This window comes from Corvus kubaryi, unplaced genomic scaffold (assembly GCF_017639235.1).
Source record: "Corvus kubaryi isolate FWS band 111438036 unplaced genomic scaffold, C.kubaryi_AGA036_p1.0 133, whole genome shotgun sequence".
Classification (NCBI taxonomy): Eukaryota; Metazoa; Chordata; class Aves; order Passeriformes; family Corvidae; genus Corvus; species Corvus kubaryi.
In genome coordinates, this window is record NW_024580667.1 from 35,079,533 (window position 1) to 35,102,366 (window position 22,834).

At 40.8% G+C, this 22,834-nt stretch overlaps 1 protein-coding gene across 16 annotated transcripts in view; it reads left to right on the forward strand.

Annotated features, from left to right (window-relative positions):
- The first annotated feature begins 289 nt into the window (after positions 1-289).
- DOCK9 (dedicator of cytokinesis 9) overlaps positions 290-22,834 on the forward strand; it is a 116,882-nt gene continuing 94,337 nt past the window's right edge. For 7 of the 16 annotated variants that reach the window (XM_042043168.1, XM_042043178.1, XM_042043197.1 and 4 more), the window contains exon 1: positions 19,464-20,072. In XM_042043168.1, coding sequence (XP_041899102.1) covers positions 19,911-20,072 — 162 coding nt within the window. In that variant the 5' untranslated portion in view covers positions 19,464-19,910. Of the gene's footprint in view, positions 596-19,462; positions 20,073-22,834 lie in introns of those variants that run through there. The other 9 variants (XM_042043205.1, XM_042043310.1, XM_042043328.1 and 6 more) reach the window with 3 other exon arrangements.

Here is a 22,834-nt window from a genome sequence, read left to right on the forward strand (position 1 = left end):
AGCCGCCGAGGCACAGCGCGGGCAGGCACAGCCCGCCCCTGCTACCGCGACGGAGCCGCCGCCGCCGCCGCCACTCCCGCCCGGGGCGGGCCCGCTCGCCAGGCGGGAACTTCCGGCTCCGGCCGGCCCCGCCCCGCCGCGGCCCCGGGCCCGCGCCGGGCCAATGAGGGCGCGGAGCCGCAGCCGGGCAGGTAACCCGACGCCCAATCAGAGCGGCGCTGCGGGAACAGGTGGGCACGGCCAGGCCCCGCCCCCCGCCCCGCTGGCGGCCGCGCCAATCGGGGCAGGGAGGGAAGCAGAGAAGGAGGGAGGGAAGCAGGGAGGGAGGGGCTGCCCGCGGCACCCGGCGGCGGCGGGGCTGCGCTCCCTGCCCGCCCCCCGACGGTCACCCCCGGCTGTCCGTCCGTCCGTCCGCCCGGCGGCCGCGCCGGGAGGGCAGCGGCGGCCCCGCGCCGAGGGAGGGAGCGCGGAGGCAGCAGCCATGGCACTCGTGGCTCCGGAGACTCGGAAGTTCACGCGGGCGCTGAGCAAGCCCGGCACGGCGGCCGAGCTGCGGCAGAGCGTCTCCGAGGTGGTGCGCGGCTCCGTCCTCCTGGTGAGTGCGGCGGCGGCCCGGGCGAGGCTCCGGCCCGGGGCCTCGCGGGGCTGCGGCGGTGGCCCCGGAGGAGGAGACGGGCCCTTTGATCCCTGCCGGGCTGTCACAGCGGCGGCGCGGGCTTTGATCCCTCGCGGGCTTGCGGCTCCTCGGCTGCCCCGGCGGCTGCTGCGGCGGGGCGAGGTGCGGTGCCGCCGCAGGCGGGGCGGGCACGCTCCCGGCCGCGGGGGGAGCGCGCCCGCCGTGGGATGCGGCGCCCGGCGGGCACGGCTGGGCGCTCCCGCCCGCCCCCTGCAAACTCTTCACTTGTGGAGCGAGCAGCTGGCGCCCGGCCTGACGGGACCGAATCGCTTTCGCGTGTGTCGAAATAGCGGTGCAAAAGTGATTTTTCATCTTGCTACTGCTTTACTCTCTTTACAACTAAGATGCAGTTTTTTGTTATGTTGTGCAGAATGGAAGATGAGCGCTGGCAAGCGTAGCAGGAATGTTTTAGTGTGTTGTTTATCCCGGCTGTCCTGTACCGTGCTAGCACGTGGTTGCTGCTCTCTCCAGTGCACAATTGGGCGCATTCATTTAATTTAAACTGCTGAAAGTAAATTTGTGTAAACAGGTGTCTAAACTAACTAGGTGTTTTAGTCTAGAGAAGGCTGAGGGGGGATCTCATCAGTCCATGTAAATATCTCAAAGGCAGGTGTCAAGAGAATGGTGCCAAACTTTTCAGTAGTTCTCAGCAAAAGGACAAGGAGCAGTGGCCATAAACACAAGAATTTCCACCTCCAGATGAGGAAGAACTTCTTTCCATTGAGGGTGGCAGACCACTGGAACAGACTTCCCAGGGAGGTCATGGAGTTTCCTTCTCTAGAGACATTCGAAACCCACCTGGATGTGTTCCTGTGTCACCTGCTCCAGGTGACCCTGTCTCGGCAGGGCGTTTGGACTAGATGATCTCCAGAAGTCCTTTCCAACCCTAACAATTCTGTGATTCTGTTAGATGCTGTATGGAGGCAGCGGGTGATGACATCTTAAACAGCCTCAGTAAGACTTTTCAGGGCTTCTCTCCTGGGACTTTTATTCATGGTATGCATTTGTTTTCCTTGTGGTTTTGTTATCTCCAAGGGAAGTGTTTCAGTAAGCATTTATCTCTGTGTAAGTGAAGTTTTGGTGCTGAGATTCCTGATACTGGAAGCTGATCTGTCCTTTGTTCTTTGCTCTTGCTAATACTAAGTATAATCTTGTCTAACTTTTTTAAACCTCCTGTTGGGACGCTGTCTTGTCATAGCCGTGTGTTGGGAGAGTAACAAATGCTGTAGCTGTGACTGAAAGACAAATACCTTTCTTTTAAAAAACTCACTCTAAAATTAAATTGCTCTTTACTTATTTATGGGTCACAGAATTTGTAAAAGACCTAATATGCATAGTTCAGAGTTTGCCTGGATACTGGCAGCTTTCCACAAGGTGTTAGCATGTATACATGGAGTGAATATCCAAAATGTGTTATCACTTCTCCAGGGATCAAGTGCTTATTGGGAACTGTGGAAGAAGAGTATATGTATTTTAAAATATTTTTCGTTTTGGGGGAGCACAAAAGAAATTTAGGTATTTTCATGACATAAATGTTTCTTTTGCAGTAGTCTGCAACCCTGTCATTCCTTCCTCTGCCTTTGGAAGGTTTTTCCTTAGTTCACTTATGACTAGTGTCAATGACTTGGAAAATATTTATATGCATCTTTAATTAATTCAGGTTGACCAAACATATAATAGGGTGATAGGCCCTAATATCCCAGCTGTTTTTATGCTGTCACAACAGCATGTTCTGCAGAATTTTATGGAGATTAAAGAAGTGATGGTGCAAAATGGTGTACTGTCTTGATCTGGCTAAGGTCTTCATCAGTATTTTAGAAAGCAAACGTAGTGACTTACCATTCATAGTGACTTAACATTCATGTCAGGTTTTTGATCCTTTTATGTTAGCTTGATGCATGAAGCTGAGTCCCCATCTCTCACATACAGTCTTGTCCTGAAGTTCACTTTCCTATTTCAGCCATATTTTGCTCCTTCTGCTATGTTTTGCTGACTATCATGAATGCTGTTCATTTTATCACTGAACTCCAGTGTTCCTGTGCACACACTGTTTAAATAAAAGGCTAGTAATTGCAGGTTTCCATTTACATTTTCTTTCTCCTGTTAATATACTGTAACTCTTTTTGTTGAACATTGATGTTTGGAATGAAACAGTACTTTTTAAAAGGAGGAATTTAGATGAGATAGTATTGTTCTTTGCTATAAAAGACTTTTAAAAAATATTTGCATCTGTAAGTTTGACAGGTTGACCTGTTTCTTAGCTGTTGGAGTTTCTGGGCTTTGTTATGTGAAAAATCTCTTAGGCTGACCTGGTGAAAACAGGAGTCTTACCAGTATTACAGTAGTTGTGGGATACTCTGTTCAAATCTGGGTCTTTAAAGTAAAGGAGACCCACTTTCCTTCCAAAGCTGCCTCTCAAAGCTCTCTGATATAGCACTTTCCCAGGATTTTTTCAACTGGGTTGTCAACAAAATGTCTTGCTTAAAACATAGTTCAGCATTGGTAACTAAAGGGATCTTACGGTCATCACTTGCTCATGAGCAAGTGCTGAGATCTTCCAGTACTGAAAAACTACTGAAGGTGTTTGCCATTGACTAGTCTTGCTGTGTGGAATCTAGAGGTAGGAAAGAATAAATTCAAATTAGTAGTTCATGGTGGGTGGTCTGTCCAGATCTTTACAAGCAGCTATTGCTTTGGTCTCTACATCTCTGCAGCAGAATGTACTGTGCAGTGATGCAGATCATCCAGTCATTATTTGCAGTAGCAGATAAATGTGAACTACGAATATCTCTGAGTTTGAGTAGATTCTATAAGTTGCTGTTGTGGCTACTGTTTAACAGTTCCATCCATTTTTACAATCAACAATGTATGGCTAGGTTAAAAAGGGAAAAAAAAGCTTTGCCCATCTTTAAATGAGGTTTATTAGATCACATTACTAAAATATGCCTTTTTTTTTTCCATTTTATTAATGTCCTTGAGATTATATTGATGAAAGAGAACTGAAAACAGCATGGCAGTAGGATAGTGTGGTATATCTTAAACTTTCAGTTTGCTCTTCACTGGATCTAAAAGTCAGAGACTTTCAGCCAGCTGACAGAATAAATAACTTGACTGTGTAGTAAAAAAACATGAAGCAGATGTGGTTTGCCAAGCTAGTTTTCATCACAGAATGAAGCAAGCTCTCTCGTCAGCATTTGACATCTCATACATTCTCTCTGTTAGATGTAGTTTGCTGAACCAACAAGTACAATTTGGTTTGCTGAAATGAAATCTTGTTATTTGGCAATCAGCTTTTCACTCTGTTGTAAGGCACGTAATGTATTTCTTGATTATTTGGATTCAGTTTTTACTATTTTCTGCTTGACAGTAGCATCCTTGCTGAATATCCTCTTGTGCATTGTTGATGTTGTTTTGACTTCAGACTTGTCATGTGACTTAATTTGATGCCTCTGGCCACCCAAATACATTTATGTCTGAGAGGGAAGATTATGGGGATGACAAGTGTGTCTCTTAAACCAGCAATCTTGCCAAGAGCAGTTTTCAATGCAGTTTTAGTATTATGCATAATTGGAAGTGATGTCTTTAAATGATGATGATGAGTTACTCAAAGCACGTTGCATACAGATCAGTGTTTTGTTCAATGGTATGTTAATGATAACTTATCTCAGTGACAAAATTACTCTATATTAGGGTTATTTATAGTAATAATATACCTATATTAGAGCTGACATTTAAGGATAATAAGCAATTAAGATAATGTTTGGCATATGAAATTTGATCTGCTTTTGCCTGGCTGTCAATAAAATGCCTTTATCAAATACTCAGATAATGAAAATGTTTAAATATGCCAAATAATTCAGCAAAAGTTGTTTCTCTCATGTCGAAATTAATATTGTACAGAAGAAACTTGTGATATGGGAAAATAGGATGAAATCTGAGTGATTCCCAAATTGCTCTATACAGTTCTTCTTTTTGATACGGATATGTAAAATAGATTTTGATTATTTGAAGTCTAGAACTGTATCTTAAGACAGTCTTGGGCTTTATCCATTAAGTTCAGATACCTGGTGGAGCTCTTGAGTTCTAAAACTCTTCCAGAAATTCAGCTTTTCAGACATGGAAGAAAATCAGTATATCAAAAAGGCCATGCCTGGATCTCCTACTCCTCTTTGATCTCAAATTCACTGGTGCTCTTTGTTTTCTTTACAAGAAAACTTACGTCAACTCTGTCTTTCCAATCCTGACCTCTCAACTTTGTAAGAAAAGATGGAGAGGTGCATTCTATGCTGTATTACTGCCATGTGTTTCTCCAGAAATTGTGGGAGGATTAGGTAGTACTTATTTTGGGTTGGCATTTTCCTTTCTGATTCCTTTATCATTTTATCAAGAGGGCTTGTGTGCTTCTCTCCAAAGCAGCTTCTCAGTATATGATGAACTGAGTATTTGGATCCTCATTAACTGCCAGACTTCAGTTGTATTGTGTGTCTTGAAAAGAGAGAGTTGATGGCTTCCTTTAGGAAAGTAGGATTTCGAAAGTGGTATGTAATGCTAAAGAGATGAGGGAGGACTGGAGTCTTATAGAGCTGATGGGTACAGAAAAGCTGGAAACATGGGTAAAACTTGAGCTTTCTGTAAATGGAATGTGAAATTGTATACATAAGGAATTTGGAAGAAGCAAATTGTTATGAAGGGATGAGTGAAGACAGGGAGATGAGAACTGATACTCAAGATTTTAAAGGAAAAATTGTTGCTGGCAATGAACATTGCCATGACATATTTCATCTTGTAGGAACACACTAAAAACGGTAATGCTAATTCAGTCTCTCTGAACTGTTGAACTTTCTTTACTTGGGAGAAAAAGCCTGGTACTCAACCCTAAGAAGTTATTTCAGTTTGCTTACCTTTTGTAAAGGAAATAAAAATTCACAGAGAATAAGATCTTTTTAATAAAGGTGCTAATTTTATTTTTGGAGAGTGTATATATAAACCTTTTTGATTGGATACAAGATAGCACTTAGAAAACTTATTTCTGGAAAGTCTGATACTGCAAAGAAGACTTATTGGTATGATAGACATTTCTGTGGTTGTAAAGATTCAGAGACTGGACTACAGTACTAAACTTTCTATTAAGAAATACCATTAAACTTGTTTGAATTTTAAAATTCTTGCTCAGGAAGGCAATTTGAGAGACAAAGTACAGGACAGCTGAGTTTCTGTGTGAACAGGTAGACGTTTAAACTTTCAACAGCATTAGATCATTCTTGTAAGCTGCAATTTATTTCTTTGTTATTTTCCAGAATTTTTTCTTTCCTGCTAGATTAGGATAATTATGTTTAAGATAGAAGAACAAGTGCTTTATAAGTAGTTGTTTCTAATACAGCAAATGTCAGATGTACATGATGCTGGTTTGGGTTTTCCACCTTAAGCAAGATGGGCTATCACAGCGTGCCTTATCCTTCCTCTCTTCCTCCTACTCATTTCCTTTAGTCCTCAATCAGGACGTTTCTATCTCAATGGAAGTAGAACTCATACATCTACATTTAAACTTGGGAATTTCACAACTCTGTGATTATTACTTTTAAACATCTTGTGCAACAAACTTAAACCCATTGTGTTGGTTTAACATAGCCTGGTTTTTGGTGGGGGCGGGAGAAAAGCTGCTCGAAATTTCTATGTCTGGCACAGAGCCAATTGCTGAAGGCTCTGATGATGGGGAGATTACCCGCCCGATTAGACAACTTGGTAATGCCTCTGTGATGACATATTTAAGAAAGGAAAAATTGTGGGAAGCTCTCTTTCTTCTCCCAAGGGGTGGTGATGCGGCTGCCGGGGCCCATCCTGGTGGGGGCTGCCTGGGACCATGCGGCAGGAGCCCTCCCAAGGCCGGGACCGCACGACCGGAGCTCTCCTGAGGCCAGAGGTGCCCATGTGGTGCTGGCAAGGACCACATGGCCGGGGCCGGCTGTGCGGTGCCAGCTGGCCAAGCACCACATGGCCAGCAGCGAGAGATGTGGTGAGCAATTCCCCGGTGCGGAGCCCGGACGAGATCAACCTCTCAACTGCAACTTCTTGCAAGTCAGAGAAAAAAGAAAAGTGAGGACGTGTGAGGAAAACCAACATGGTGGCACTGAGGTTGGTAAAAAAAAAAGGGAGAAGCAGGAGGTGCTCCAAGCAGCAGAGCTGAGATTCTCCTCCAAGCCATCGTGAGGACTATAATACAACAAACTGTTCCCCTATAATTCATGTATTCGTGTATGGGAGGGTGCAGAGACCCATGCACAGCCCATGAAGAAGAGTACTCACGCTGGAGCGTGTGGATACTGAAAAAGCTGTAATATGGTGAGGAACTCAGAGAGAGGGATGACCCTTGCTTTTAGAGATAGAGGAAGAGAGCCTTTCCAAACTAGAACAGCTCACCCTTAAAAGACTAAACCCCACAAACTAAAGTGACCCATGCTGGGCAGTTGTGGAAAGACTGCTTGGCCTGTGGGAGGGACTCACGTTGCAGCAGGTTGGGGTGGGACTGTTGCTTGTGGAAGTTAAAACCACACTAGAAAAGTTCACAGAGAACTATCTCCCATGGGAAGGACCCCATGACACAGCAGAAGAAAGTCTTTTCCTTAAGCATACTGAAGAAAGATTTTTAAAAAGTGAAATACTGACCAAAACCCCATGTTTTGTTTCCTTGCATGGTTGGTGGAAAGAGGGAGGGACTGGGAAAGAAAGGTGTTCTGAAAGTTTGCTTTGGTTCTCATTACCCTTTTTACTTTTAATTCTGTTAATAATAAATCTTTATACTGTTTAAGTTTTGAACCTGTTTTGCCTTAAAATGGTTTTTTTTTTTTTTTTCAATAATTCTTAACTCATGAAAATGAAGTTTTCAATTCCCCCTCCTCTGCTCAACTATAGCAGAGGAAAATAAGTAGATGGTTTTTTCGTGGGGGCCTGGCACTTAGCCAGCTTCAAACCATGACACCCATATACCTCACTTAAAAGTCACTGGTTATGCTGCATTGTGCTTCAATGCAAATGCTTCAAAAAGGTCTGTAACTACTCATCTTGAAAACCAGACCTTTAGTGTAAACAGTTTTTTCTGTTGCATAGGTGTAAATGTTCAAGTAACTTTTAAGCATATGTGGTCATTGGGCTGAGTGGTCACTTGTGAGTAGTGTGTGCCTGAGAGTAGATGACCATCAGAGATAGGAATGTGTATGCAAGATCAACAATTTGTGAATTTGTCAATTTAACCAGATATTTGTATATTTGAGGTAACTTTGAGATTCTGCCAAATTTGTGTGGGTTTGCTCTAAAAATAATGAGAGGTTATTCGTAAGTTGTTGAAGCAAGTAAGGGGAGTTCAGTTTTCAAGACAGCAAGAAGCTTGATTGTGGTCTCCTGAGAAATGTATTGCCTATATTGCTTTTATTAAGAATTTTTGTAATTGTTAGAGGTGTTTTGATGCCACTGGTTCTTTATGGAGACAAGAGGTGTAATAACATCTTCCTTGCTGGTGTCCAGGAAGCTCTTATTTAGACCTGAAATTTCTAATGGTGTCTGAAGAATTTACTAATGCAATGACTTTAAAAAATAATATGTATTAAAACAATATGTATGTAAAACTTCATTCCTTAGCTAGTGTTTATTTTTGATTTTGAAATTGAACAGTCTCAAGTACTTCATTTTACTTGGGTACTCCATTATTTTTACAAGAGTAAAGACAAATCCATTTTCCCTTGCCCCTCCTTAGATTGTCTGTGTCCATGAAAAGCATTAATTATGCAAGGCAGAAAAGGTGTAAAGTTGCACAAGTAGTCCATGAATTATGTAATGCTTTTCTCATTCAAATATTTTTGAAATAACTTACATCTAAAGACGAGAAGATACTCCAATAATTCTGGTCACATAGCTTATTCAAGACATTAATTTAGAAAATAGATAGGTTTGTGAAAGGAGGCTTACATTCTGTCTTGTTCTAGAAGCACTGATTTCTTTGCTCTCTTAAATTTAATAATCTATGAGGTAGTGGTAGGTATTGCATCTTGAGAAAGCTATGGGATTTTGGTTTTTAAATTTTATTTTACTGTAAGTAAAGGTCTTCCTGTGAGAATGAAAGTGAGCATGTATTATCTCAAATAGAGATTTCTTCTAGCACTAAAAATGAAATAAATTAGGCATTAAAATCTAACCCTTTTAACATAATGGACTAGATTTCTTGTATTAAGCAAGGGCTAGAATTTCATTGGTAGAATGGACTCTGCTTTGAAAAAAGTATACTAGGTAGTCTAAAGGTCTTCAGAAAGTTTATCAGAAGCTCTGAATGGGGTTTTATGAAGAAAACTCTTGTGGACCACAAAGGTTTGGTCAGAGAAATCCAACATCTGTTGCTGGGGGTTGTCTTCTACGTACACTCCCATTGCGACCAGTTGGGAGAAATAGCAGCTTTGCTGCAGATACATTAAGAAAATAAAAAGTCTTAATCTGACTGCAAAGAGTGAGGGATGGGATTCTTTGTTAGCGTAAGGATGGATTGCTGCATCTGTTAGAACAGTTTGTCATCTCCTCTGTGCTCAATGGATCAGATATGAGAGAAGGAATGGGGAATCCAGGCACTGTCTTCTGCATTCTCCTGCTATGTCCAGAGATTCCTGGCAGTCCAAGTGAGGGGAAAAATGAGGAAAAAGAAACCAAAAGTCATTGTTAAAAAGTCTGGATCTGGCACCTCAGGCTGGTGAAACTAACCATTCCATTCTGTGACTAGGGCTCCGTGTAAGGCAGTGTTACCTTGGGCCTAGTGGTGAATATCCAGAACAAAAAAAAAAAAAGAAAAGGCAGCAGGACAGATCTCTCCAAGGGATGGGATGCAAAGGAATGCCATGGTTCTGTCACACAGTCCCAGGCTGCTTGAGCCTGGAAGGGACCTTTGGAGGTCATTTGGTCCAACCCTCTGCCTCAAGCACGGTCACCTAGAGCCAGTTGCCAAGGCTATGGCCAGGAAGCTTTTGAGTATCTCCAAGGATGGAGACTCCACAACCTCTGGGCAGCCTGTGCCGGTGCTTGGTCACCCTCACAGGGGCAAACAGTTCCCTGATGTTCAGAGGGATCCTCCTGTGTTTCAGGTTGTGCCCATTGCCTCCAGCCCTGCCACTGGGCAGCCCCGAGCAGAGCCTGGCTCTGCCCTCTCTGCACTCCCCTGCAGGTATTTATATGCATTGACAGGATTCCCCTGAGCCTTCTCCAGGCTGAACAGTCCCCGCTCTCTGAGACTTTCCTCATGGGAGGGGTGCTCCAATTCCTTAATCATCTTTATGGCCCATTGCTGTGCTCCCTCCAGCACATCATCCATCCCTCAAGCAGATTGTAGGCTGATTCAGACTGGAGTACTAATTGGTGTCAATGCTAATGGAGGCTTTTTCTGGAATTCTAGTTTTAAACCTCTGGGTCCAGGCCAAGTTTTGGATTGGAGCCCTCTCTGAATAGAAAGGCCCATTCCACTAGAGAACCAGCTAGATTTTTTTTCAGCTCAGTAGCTGATGAAAAAGATCTAAGGTAGCTTTAGAACAAAATTTGTAATTAAACCCCTGCAATTGTGTCAAAAACCCCCAAAAACAACAAAAATAAATACCCAGAAAAAGCCCCATGAAAGTTCTGGATCATTTTTCAATCTGGAGACTGGGAGGAGGAAGAAATATGTCAGCTGAGACTGCACATTGCCTGAAAAATCAGATTCGCAGTATTTCTGTGGAAAGGTTAAATGCAAAGCAGACCTTGTGTACAATGTTCTTAGTAACGACAGTTCTGTAAGAAAGTGTCAGCCTTATAATTCTTAGCAAATCAAGGAAACGTGGTTTAGACTGGCATTTTTTCTCTTAACTATTTATAGTGCTCATGAAAAGTTTCTTCTACTAACAATTCTTGGAAAGAATACTGGAAAATAAAAAATGTGGGACACCAAACCTACAAAATTAGTCACTTTTCAGAATGAAACTAATTTTCAAAATGAGACTAATTTTCTCACTCTTCTAAACTTGTTTGAAATTTTCAGGGAAGAATGAATAGTGTTACAGTCCTTACAAGTCAAAATCAAATAGTCCCATCTGAAGTTTCTTCTGCTAAGAAACATTTGTTCATGCAGTGGAAATATCAAGTGACCTCACATAAAATTAGCTAAGCTACCTAAATATGCTTTAAAACACAACTTTTCCCCAGACCCAAAGAAAACAAGAGAAACAATGCCAAACCACCCAAAATGAAAAAAAAACCAAGAAAGGTGAACACATAAATGTAGTCCCAACAAACCTGAGAAGGAGTAATGCTGATCCATAGCTTCTAGAGTTCAGAGAAGCCTGTAATATAGATCCATCAGTGTAAATAAATAATCCTTAGCTGCTGCTCTGTCTACTTCTGGGTGCTTTTTGATACTCAGGTGTAGCTATTGACTTAAAAAGAAATGGCATGTTGACAGATACTGATCTAGGTTTGGAAATTTGAGGCATAGACTGAACTGTTTTTAGTACTTCCAGGTACTCTGTGGGTGGGGAGGAGTTACTTGTTGAGTTCAGAGATAAGACAGGAGCTTATATTTTGACTACTATAAAATTATTCTCCCAACAAAGAGTGGGAGAATTTAAATCAGCATAGATAATGCTTGCATAATTGAAGTAGAGAAAGCATTTAAAGATCTGGTTACATCAGTGCAGGATGTAATAAATTTCACTTGTTATAACACCCAAATTGTAGTTAATTTCAGGAGCCTGGAATTCAATGTGGCTGAGTTTATAGACATAAAATTTGGTTTCAGCTTGCAAATCCAGAGCCTTCACTGCCTTTGGATGCTTGTGTTCGACATGGAGATAGATGATCTTGCTGCCTTACTGGTTACCCAAAGCACGGCTGCCCTTCATAGGGTGAAAGGAGTGCTGAAACATACCTGAATGAGAAAGTAGATGCTCCACAGAAAGAGCTGGGTGTTTTCCACGGAGAGGTAAATGTCAGTAAGATAGTTCTTGTTCTCATTTTAACAGGTTTGTCAAGAAATCAAAAGTCAAATGAAAATGCTAGCTAGCACTGTAGGTATCAATATTCAGAAAAGAGGCTTGAGTTTTAAGGTGATGGAAGGGTTGCCATCCATTGTCCAATTTTGTTCTTTAATGTTTCATAATGGTTTTTATATCCCTTGGTTTCAGAAGAAGGACTGTTCTTCACCAGGGTGCTGATTCTGACAGAGAATCTGCTTGCCCTTCACTTGATGCCTTTCCAGGCTTGTTTGTAGCCATGTTGGTAAGAGACTATGGCCAGGCAGTAGAATGATACAGAACTGAAGCTCTGTGAAAACAAGATTGCAAGCGATCTCATCTAGCCCACGTCTCATTTTTCCCAGTACAGTGATGTTGTCAAGTATTTTGGACGTCTTTCTGCCAGGCATATTTGCACCCACTTGCACTGGCACTAATACGTGCAATGTCATGTTGTCTGATTCGGTAGGTGGTTTACATGAAAATTGTAATAGTATGTTTGTCTTTAAGGGACGTTCAAGGAGGCCACACTCTCACTGTTTGCTAGTCCAAAAGGGATTTTAAATCTGTGTTGGTCCTCAAACGTCAGTGAGTTTAAAAAGAGCATTCAGGTTAATGAATAGATGGCACACATCATAATTATTTGAACGATGCTATTCTAGTTTCCTTCAGAAATTGTCCTGGGATTCTTGCTTGCCAGGCTTGTTATCACTTTGGAGTTATTTGCCTGGTATTTTATATGGCTTAATACGGTCGTTACATTAATTTCTTCCCAGCCAGAGCATACAACATGATCCTGTTTTTCCTCACATTAAATATGAAGTTCCTAATAGGAAAGAAAAATCAAATAATTCTGCTGTATACAGTCTTGCTGATAAAGTTCAAGGGACAATAGATCCAGCATAATATTTTGGCAGCAAATCATCTCCTGCAGGGGAAGTTGGAACTTGTTCCTGGCAGAGCTCGGAACAAAAGAAAGGAGATAGACCTGAACCTGAATGACCTTCTTAGATGAATTAAAAGTAAAAAAAGGATGTCTGAGCCTGAAGTTTCTGCTGCTCTTACCTGAATACAGTAAGCTTGCTAAAATACTGGATTTTAATTTTTTTTCCTAGTCTCTTGTATTGTTGACCATTATTTATTCCAGCATGGTTTCATCAGTGTTTCTGAAATAATATCCTATAATTACCATCTTGGTTTGTAGCTCTCTAATGGTAATAATAATTTTCTGTTATGGTTATCATATCAGTTACTTAAGACGCAGGATAATCACTTCAACTTCAGAAAGCTGAAGGTTACGTGACCACTAGATGGAGTCCAGTGAGCATATTTCAATATCAGAAATCCTATGTTATGGCATGCAGTGTTAAGAGGGGTAGGTGTTCTGTGTCTCATGCTTAGCAATAAATGCTCATTTATTCAGTTTAGAGTGGCTTGGACAACTTCCCAAAGTTCTTTGGGCTGTTCTTGGTATGTCTACCCTCAAGGTATATTTAAGTTTGAACTTAAGGCACAGAACTGACAGATCTATCTGTGCTCATCTGTGGATCAAAGTGTATTGTTACTCATGTAAGAATGGATCTGTGAGAAGACTGAGCTTTCTGCAGCTCTCAAATATGAAACCTAAAACTATTAGCTAAGATATTTAGCATTTTGCAAGTAGAAGGGCTTTAAATCTGTGTGCGCCTCTCCATCAGCGCGTACATAACACGTCACATGTGTACATACGTCCATGTCAGGTTTGAAATAGCGTTTCTTAGGTTGCTTCATTTATGCCTCCTCACTTCTCTAAATATATAAAAGGCATAATAGACACAAAAAATACCTTGTCTAGGTAGGACAGACTAAATCTTGCTCCAGTTTTCATAAGCATTACCTTTAACTTTTGATGTGGTCTTTGACATTAGTGGCATCTTGTATGAATGATAAACTGTCTCTGGTCTTCAGACTGGTGCTATACTCATTATTTCTAATTTAATGGTAGTTTTTTGTTTCTGTTGGATGCAAATCTCTTCCTAGGGTCTAGTTGAGTGTCCAGATGCTCAGTCAAAATTACATGGGAATTTAACCATGTTGTTCTCAAGACTACCTCCTGGGGTACTATACTGGCTTTCTTCTGAAGGATGGAATTCTCTTGGAGCTTTTATCTTTCGCTGTTTCACTGGCTATCCACCGTACCACCACAGAATCATGGAAATACACTGGCTGAAATGCAAATCTCTGGAAGTCACCTAGTGCAATCGAGGTTCTCAAAACAGATCTGGTTAGAGCAGGTTCTCAGAGACTGTGACAATCTGGTTTTAATATCCACAAGGATGGAGATACTTTAACCCCAGCAGCTGTCAACCTTCATGGTTAAAAAAAAGGTAAATAAACCTGTTACGCAAATGGAGTATTCTGTGTCCACTTCCTCCTGTTCTATGACTGTACTTCAAGAACAGTCTGACTCTTCTCTCTAGCTTCCCATTAGGTATTGCAACAGCAATAAGATTTCCTTTTAGCCTTCACTTAGGGCTGAACTATGCAAGATCTCTTACATTTTTCTCAACATGAAACACCATGATGGCCCTCCATTAGACTCAGTCCAATATGTCACTATCTTTCTTGCACTGAGAAGCCTGCTCAGCATGTTCAACTCGCTGTTCAACAGGATGTCATCCTTATCCACTCATGCAGACCACATCTAGCTAATTGGGGTACAAGGATGCTGTGGGAGACTGTGTCAGAAGCATTCTTTTACCAACAGTATCCAGTGTCCATTGCTATCTGCTAGTCCACAGAACCAACCATCCCATCACAGAAGACAAACAGGCTGGTCAGGCATAATTCTTCCCTGGTGAATCCATATGATCTGCTTGGAACTGATATATATCTCTCGTTCTTTGTATGTCAGGAAATTGCTTCCAGGAGAGTTTGCATCATAATTTTCCTGGAGATTGGAGTGAATCTGACCAGCTTGTAGTTTTCCATATCCTCCTTACCATTTTGGAGAGCAAACATGAGGGTTCCTAACAAGAATCCATATTCAAACACATGCTCTGCACTAGTTTTGACAAGTCAAGTGCTTAAGAATTTTAAGACAAAATAAAACTCACTGTTGTGGCCACAAAGAAACTTTCAGCATAGTTTCTTCTTTCTGAAGAAACATTAGTTCTTGAAGAGAATTACCTGGTAGAACTCTTCTATGAAATCTGCGTGCGCAATCATTGCAGAAACAGTTTTTGCAACAGGAACCAGAACCTGAACTTTCTGGTCCTCTATGAACACTCCTATTAAGTATGAACTCTTTTACATACACTTCTTTTTACTCTTGCAGGGCTATTGGATCTTCAGTTCCTTCCTGCAGCACAGCTTTTTCAGGCAAAAGCAAGTATGTTGCCTTTGAAATACTGTCACTGGATTGTTAAGGCACTACAAAGAATACCAAGTGATGTTAATCTCTGGACTGAGGGGGCTTTAGGGACCCATCTCTAGTGTTCTGAGCCAATATACAGGCAACTGCCAGATGAGAGGTAGTACTCCACCTACAAACACTGTCATGTTTTGTGGAAAGCGGAATTCAGTCAGGATGGGGTAAGATCTCTAAGGAGCCAGATGTTCAGTCGTGTCAAGATGGCATCAGTTTGGGCATTTTAAATGTCATGGACAACTTCGTAGGTAAAAATGTGAGTACCTACTTCTAATATCTCAAGAGATTAAGGATATTTTTTGTGGCTCTTAAGGATATTTTATGTGGACTTGGGTGCTTGAATTCTGCCTAAAGTATGTTCTCTTGCAGATATGGGCCTGTATCTCTATGAAGTGTTTTCTTTAGCAGTGGCTGTTCTGAAGACAGAAGTGTGTTTTGTAATAACACGTTCAACTGGAAGGTCTCCCTAGTTTGATCTCTATCATCTTAACTGTTCATTTTCTGTCTAAGAGCCTCTAAGGTCTCATTTTGACAGTGAGAATTTTACAGGATGAGCTGAAGATTTTATATCAACCCAGGTTGATTCCCTAACCTTCATATATATTAAACATTTTCAAATGGAAACTTGTAAACATTGTTTAGAACTGTCTGATTGCTAACACACATTTAATTTGTACCTGGTCATTATGCTTCTTGGAACTCATTTGGTTGTCAAAGGGTTGCTTAACATGTTGATTTGAAATCCTCCGGTTCCCAAGTGCGAAGTGGTTATTAGTAATTTACTGTAATCAGAGGAGTGGTTAGACCCTTAAAGCAATTTTGGTTTTTGGAAGGAAACTAGAGCTTCTTTATTACTTTTCCAAAAGGCCATGTCTCAAAAATACATGATTCTGAACAATCTGGAGCTAACACAGCTAATTAATTTTTTTGTCCTAATGGTGCAGTCAGTACAGATTGAATATAGTATATAGCAGGGAGGAGCTTGTTGCTCCCCATATAAATGGGTGGTTTGGCTGATGCAAATAGCTTGTAAGTCTGCATACTTTCTGGTGCAGGCCCTTTTTCATAAAAAAGACAGGCATTAGTGTTGTCTCCTCCTTATAGCCTTATGTCCCTCCTCTTCACTCTCTGCCTTATGGAAAAAGACCTTTCCATAACCCAGGCTCAGCTAAAAGCAGTTTGCCATTCACAGCTTGCTGCTCATATATACAGTGTGGGTTTGTTCATATATTGATTTGTTCTGCTTTGGTTTTTTTACCATTGGATTAAGACTTTTTAAGAATTTTTCCCGCCTCCTGTTTGTCCTGGTTCTGGCCAGGATAGGGTTAATATTTGCATTAACCAGGAGGGGGCGTGGCTGGTTCCCAGAGGTTATTCTATACCACCTTACATCATTTTTCAGGGTCAGGGGAAGGGGTCTCTTGCAGTGGGGGTAGTGTGGCAGTGGTTCAGGTATTACTGGGTGCATGTGCTGAGCAATCGTGTGATTCTTGTACACTTTTATTTATTAGTATCGTGGCTGTTACTGTTTTCTTATTTAATTGCTGTGATTTCCAGTAAATTGTTCTTATCTCAGCCTGTGATCTTTACCTTTATGCCTCCAGTTCTCTTCTCCAGCCACCCACTTAGCAGAAGGGAAGGGTGCAGTGAATGAGCAGCGCATGGTTTGGAGTGTTTCAGTGGGAACATGGAATTGGGGAATACCATTACTAAATCACAACACCATTTCACTTTGAGATGTGATACTGAAGTGAATAATATCACATTGTGTCACACTGCTGCCTGGATGGTCACTGCTTCTGTGGTTGCTCATGGCAATTCGAGGAATCTCCTTAATGAAGCTGGAAACTTCCACTTCGCACAAAATTAATAAAACTTCTGTTTGTTGGCAGACTGCATTGTATACTATTCAGATTTCTCCTCCTCCCTGTGGCTTCTTCCCACCCCTGATGTCCCCATAATTATTTCCCTTTCAAGCTCTATTTGGAACTACAGAATCACAGAATAAGCTGAGTTGGACAGGGCCTGTAAGGATCATCAAGTCTGACTCCCAGCCCTGCACAGGACCATTCCCAAAAATCACACCCTGTGCCTGAGAGTATTCCCCAAATGCTTCTTGAGCTCTCTCAGGCCTGGTGCTGCGACCACTTCCCTGGGGAGCCTGTTCCAGTGCCCAAGCACCCTCTGGGGTGAAAAACCTTTTTCCAATATCCAACCCAAACCTCCACTGACACAACTTCAGGCCATTCCCTCGAGTCCTGTTACTGGGCACCACAGAGAAGAGATCAGTGTCTGCCTCTCCTCTTCCCCTCATGAGGAAATCGTAGACTGTAATGAGGATGCTTTTCATGTCATTTGTGTTACCATTGTGTTGCTCCATGTCAGTTTCAGTTGCTGTTTCTAAAATACTGTAGAAACATGATGCTAAATTTATTCAAGATATAGTTGGAATTAAATTTTCTCTTAATTGGTTTTGAATTAGAACACCTCCCAGGGTTGTTTCCAACTTGACTTAGAATATAGTTCTGTCACGTTTGTCTTTCCAAATTAAATTTTTTTGTCTTCCTGTTTCTCGGCAAGCTACCTAGTATTTTACAAGTAAGGTAATTTTCTAGACATTTGGAAGAACTGTCTAGTACATGATAACTTCTTGTTAACTGACGTGTTTTTCTCATACTCTCTTAAGGCATAAGCTACTTTTTCTTTTTTCTGCTAGAGGCATTTGCTATTATGAAATCTTTGAAATTGCATGGAAACCCCTCTAAACAGTGCTTCCTTTTCATGATCTCTTAACTTTTGATATTGTGTTTGTCACCTGAACTTTGTCAGGTCTCTGTAATCCTACATTTCAGATGGGAGTGAAGGGGGCTTCTGCACTAGAAACAGTTAACTTGAATGTAGTTTTGGGGAGTGCCTTCTGTGGCAATTCCCAGGACTGTTTTCCCTTGCATGTTTGCAAGGATGTCTTTATCCAGCCTTAGTGAATGGAGCACTGCATTTCCCTCATTGACCTACTTCTTCTTTTCAAAGAGGGTAGGATAGGTAGGGAGACGTTGCTCTGCAAGGTTCATGGTTATGTACGAAGTATCTCTGTCCTTCATAGTAGAATTTATGCCAAATTCTTCACCATGACCTTCTTTGTTCTCCCTCATCAAAAAGCTGTTCATTATTAGCAGAACTGCCTTAAAACAATTGGTATTTCTTACAATACAAGAAATGGTCTAACTTCTGCTTTTGTGAATATGGGACTGACAGGAACTACTTGGATCACTGTCAAATATTGCTGGGTTTTTGGGTTTTTTTATTGATGTGTCTGCATGTTGTTATGTTGTATTTAGGTTAGAAATGTAATGAGAAGCATATTGACATATATTAACTAGGCAGATGTTAGGGAAAAATGCTAATAAGTCTGAAATATTTCTTGTAAATGTATCATTATAGCTTGCAAATATTTCCTTGAGAAGAAAATTTGCATGGGGGCAAATCTGTAGCTGACATCTTGAATCTGTTTATTCCCTCCCTTCCATGCTTTTAATTTAGCTTGTTTTAACTCCACTGCAACAGTTTTGATTTTGTAAGATTACTTTTTCATCCAGTTCTACAATTTTGTAAGTAAATAAGTAAATACATCTCAATACTTTCAGTTTAGCAGGAATATAAGAGTTACCAGCAATCTCTGACGGGGTGGTATGGTACTCTTGTGGTGTGGATTGGGACAGTAATTTCTTGCAAATTGCTTGCCTTTAAGAGTAGTGCTAAAAATTTAACATATCTTCTCAGTGTCTGTTAAAGATATTTATGTACTTGTACGACAGATACCAGTGCAGTATGTGAAGTAGAGTCCTGTAGCAATAAATTCAGTCAGTACAGGTGTGAGTCACCATAAAACTGAGAAATGCATGTATTTTAAATTTCATTCTATATTTTTGGTGTAGAGGTGGATGTTGGTCTGAACTAGATAGTATTTTTTTTTTCTTTTTTTTTCCTTTTTTTTTTTTTCCTTTTCCTTTATGGCTATTGACTATTTGCAATCAAGGACTAATAAATTCAGTTTTGGTGGGAATCGATGGATCACTTTGTATGCAAGAAAGAAAGGGAAAAGTGAAGACAGTCTTCAGCTCCCTTGTGGTTTGCTTGAACTGATAATAGCATGCTCTGACATACAGATTTGATTGAAGAAAGTGTATGTAGCATGCTGTTTTCTTTCCATAGCAGCAGTGATTTAAGAACTTCCCCCTCATATTTTCAGGTTTTTATATTGAAGCTTTTTGTTTCAGACATTAAAAAGCACATATAGGTCAAGTAAAGAAGTGTTTGCCAGTACGAACTCTGTGCTAAGCATTCTGGGAGACTGCTTTCTTGCAGCAGCAGAGGATTCTTTGTGGCTGGCAGCAGAAACTGCAGCAGTATCTTTGCAGTTTCCTTTCATCTTTGATTATGTTCTAAGGATCTCTGAATATAGGAGCTCTTTCCATAACCCCTTGGAATATCTTTTCATCTCTGTGGTGGAGTACAGCACATGCTGAAAGCCTCCTATCTTCTACAGCTGAGGTATCCTTTGCTTTTCATCGCCCTCTGATTTTTTGTCTTCAGCGGCTGGATTTTTGGCAGTGTTTGGCTTAAGCAAATAGGATTACATTTCAGTAGCTGATGGTTTCTAGTCAAGGAACATACTAAATGTGGGACATAATGAGGATTGTACAAAGAAATATTTCTGCAAAGCACAGGAAAATTACTCGAGTCGAGCAACGGAAGAAGACATTCTGCAAATGCGATCAGGGCTGCTAGAAATGCAAAATTCAACAGATTGGGAATGGGTTGCACGACAAGTGTGATTTTGTTTAAAGGCATTCGTACAGTTTTTGAGAGAAACTGTGGTTATATATGCAAACAGCAAGGGGAAAACAATGCCCTTGAATACACAGCATTCAGCTTGCCAGATGAAGATTCAGAAATATTGATTCATTCATTCCTGGTAAATAAAACTTGTTTCATTAATAATTTTATCTGCTAATTGAAAGCTAAACTAAAAACAGAATAGCATGTTTATTTAACATCTGCTATGTACAGGCATGGATATATATCTTGTCCTGATATTGTAGGATGTTAGTGCATGTATGTGGCATGTTATGTATGTGTGCATGCAGCTGTAGTGTTAAAGCTTAAGATTCATATTCCTTTTATCATTTAGATTTGTATTGATAGCTCTGAAGAGTTTCCACTCTGTAATTGTTTTAGAAGATTGTCTGCTGTTAGATCTTTCTAAACATACTCTTGGAATGTATTTGGCACTTTGGCTGAGGAGCAACTGATGATTATGTTATTTGAAAAAACTAAGGAAGGCATTGTTGAGGAAACAGTAACCCAGCATTTAAGGTTTTTTTTTTCTTGTGGATTTGAGTGTGGTTTTTTTCCTCTGAAACTGTTTAACTGTTCTATTTCTGTTTAACTTACTGAAAGGGATACAGGAGCATTCTAGAAGAAAAAAAAAATGGTTCAGGGGAGCAATAACTGTTCCCTGAACCTGCTTTGCTCTCAAAGGCTTTTTAGGTGTTTCCTGATGTAAAGAAGCCAGGCTTTAAAGTGAGACTGTGGTCTTTGTACCCCCCAGGTTAATGACGTGTTTGTGCGTCAGGTGTATTACATTTAGGCTTGAGGGGGTGGAATTGGAGGAGCTAACTAATGTGCACAGCTTGCTTCACAATTGGACTAGCTAAGGATTTACATATTAATTTAAAACAATTTGAGTTTACTTGCTAATTGCTTTGTCACTGGCGTGGTAGTTGGGATAAGAGGGGCGTGGTACACTGAAATAGCTGGACAGATTTTGACAAGCTTGTATCTTGCTGGCTACCCATGCTGTGCAATTGCAGCTATGGAAACTCTCTAGAAATTTCACAAAGCTTTGTTGCCTTTGTGCTGCTCAGGCCCCTTTTTTGCTGAACTGAAATATAAGGGGGAAAAAAGGTGTGTGGTTGCACATATGTGTGTATCTATGTATATACACGTGTATATGTGTGCACGGATATATGTGTATTTCTATACATGGATACACACACAAGCTTCTCGGAAAGAACACAGAATAATCTGAGCTGTCTTCATGCTTAAAATAACTTGTAGTATGTATATTACCCTTCATGATAGTATTGCATTTGCTTAATATGGTTTGATATTAAAAATAAAATGGCTTCCTCTGGGTATTAGGGGACTTTGTACACTGTTAGCAATTTTTAAGTTAGCCTCATACAGAAGATTGCTAGAAATTTGTTAAATTCTGTGTAATGAACACTTTAAGTAACTTTTGTAACCCATTGAATTTAAGACCTAACACCCTTACTGGCCTGGACTTCTACGTATAGTTAGGCGAGTGAATGAAGAAATACTTCCTTTTTTTTTTAATGTAATATGAATTAATGTAACTTGGAGAACACAGTGACATTTTTTGTATATTTTTCTACTTTGTTTCACATGGTACTGTTCCAGTAATAATTTTTCTTTAATTTAGTCCTACAGAATTGGTACAAACCGGCAAGATTAAGCTCAAAATATGCTTCACTTGCCATTTGCAACTGAAGTTCCACATCTGTCTCTTAGGGGGTTGGATCTTTTTCAACTCCAAGATGTCTAGATGCTTTTAAGTAATGATACTATTTTTTAAAATTTGTCTGTATGGCTTTGTTAACTTGGTTTAACTGGAAGTAGTGGATCAAGATAAGATATTTTCCTGGGAAAAATACCTGAAGGTTAGTATGGAGGAATATGTGGAATCAAGGGGTCAGCATGACTTCCTGTTCATTGTACTGGACCAGTGAAATCCTTAAGAATAAAAGTCAGAGTTTTACAAGAAAAAAACAGGCTTTGTTTAAAGGTCATGCTCTTGATAATCAGAGCTGGCACTGGCTATTGCTTTCTTAGGTGTTGTCTGAGGCTGGGGAGCAGTTGCTACCGACACCCCTGAAGAGTGGAAAATGGGGTTCTCTGAAGGATGGGAAGAAGGGGAAAGATACTGCAATCCTGGCAACAGTGATGAGTGATTTTATGGAACTCGTAGAAGTATATAAAACTTATATCTCTTAAATTATATAATGTCTGTACTCTTTGCTATTAAAGCTAGCTTATCTAGCTCTTTCCCTTCCAAAGTGGTGGCTTTCAGGGGGCGAAATTATGTCGCTCCTCACTAGAGAAGCTGTACACTGAGGTGAAGGCTCCAGGTATCTCATCTCTGAAGAGAACCTGCATGGCCAAGACCGAAAGAGTGACACTAAAAGCGGTATCACTTGCTTGTGTTGTTTTTTATTTTGGTGACTGTTGCAACAGATGCAAGTGGGTGTGTGGTTTCACCTCTTTGTCTGTGTTGTAACATGCATCTGAGCTGCAATGTCTTGGCTTAGCCTATTTGTCTGCACCTGCTATCAGGTCTATTTAGCCACTTTGGATCAAATATCTCCTGATGCAGAGCTATTGTCAAAACATTGGTGAATTTCAGGGAGTTCTTTAATTTACCAGTACATTGATCCTCTTGTAAAATCAGTGTTGAAAACCCGTGAATAGGAAACTCTCAGGAAGTAGCTCCCTTTAAGGAAAAATCACCTCTTCTGAGAAGAAAGTAAGGAGGCAGAGGCAGTTGATTTAGCATGTTTTTCTTATTTACCCTTTAACCCAGATGTCAGGAGGTTAAATCTAAAGTCTAGTTAAATCTAATTACAGTTTTATCTTAAGAGGGCCTGCTCTTCTGAT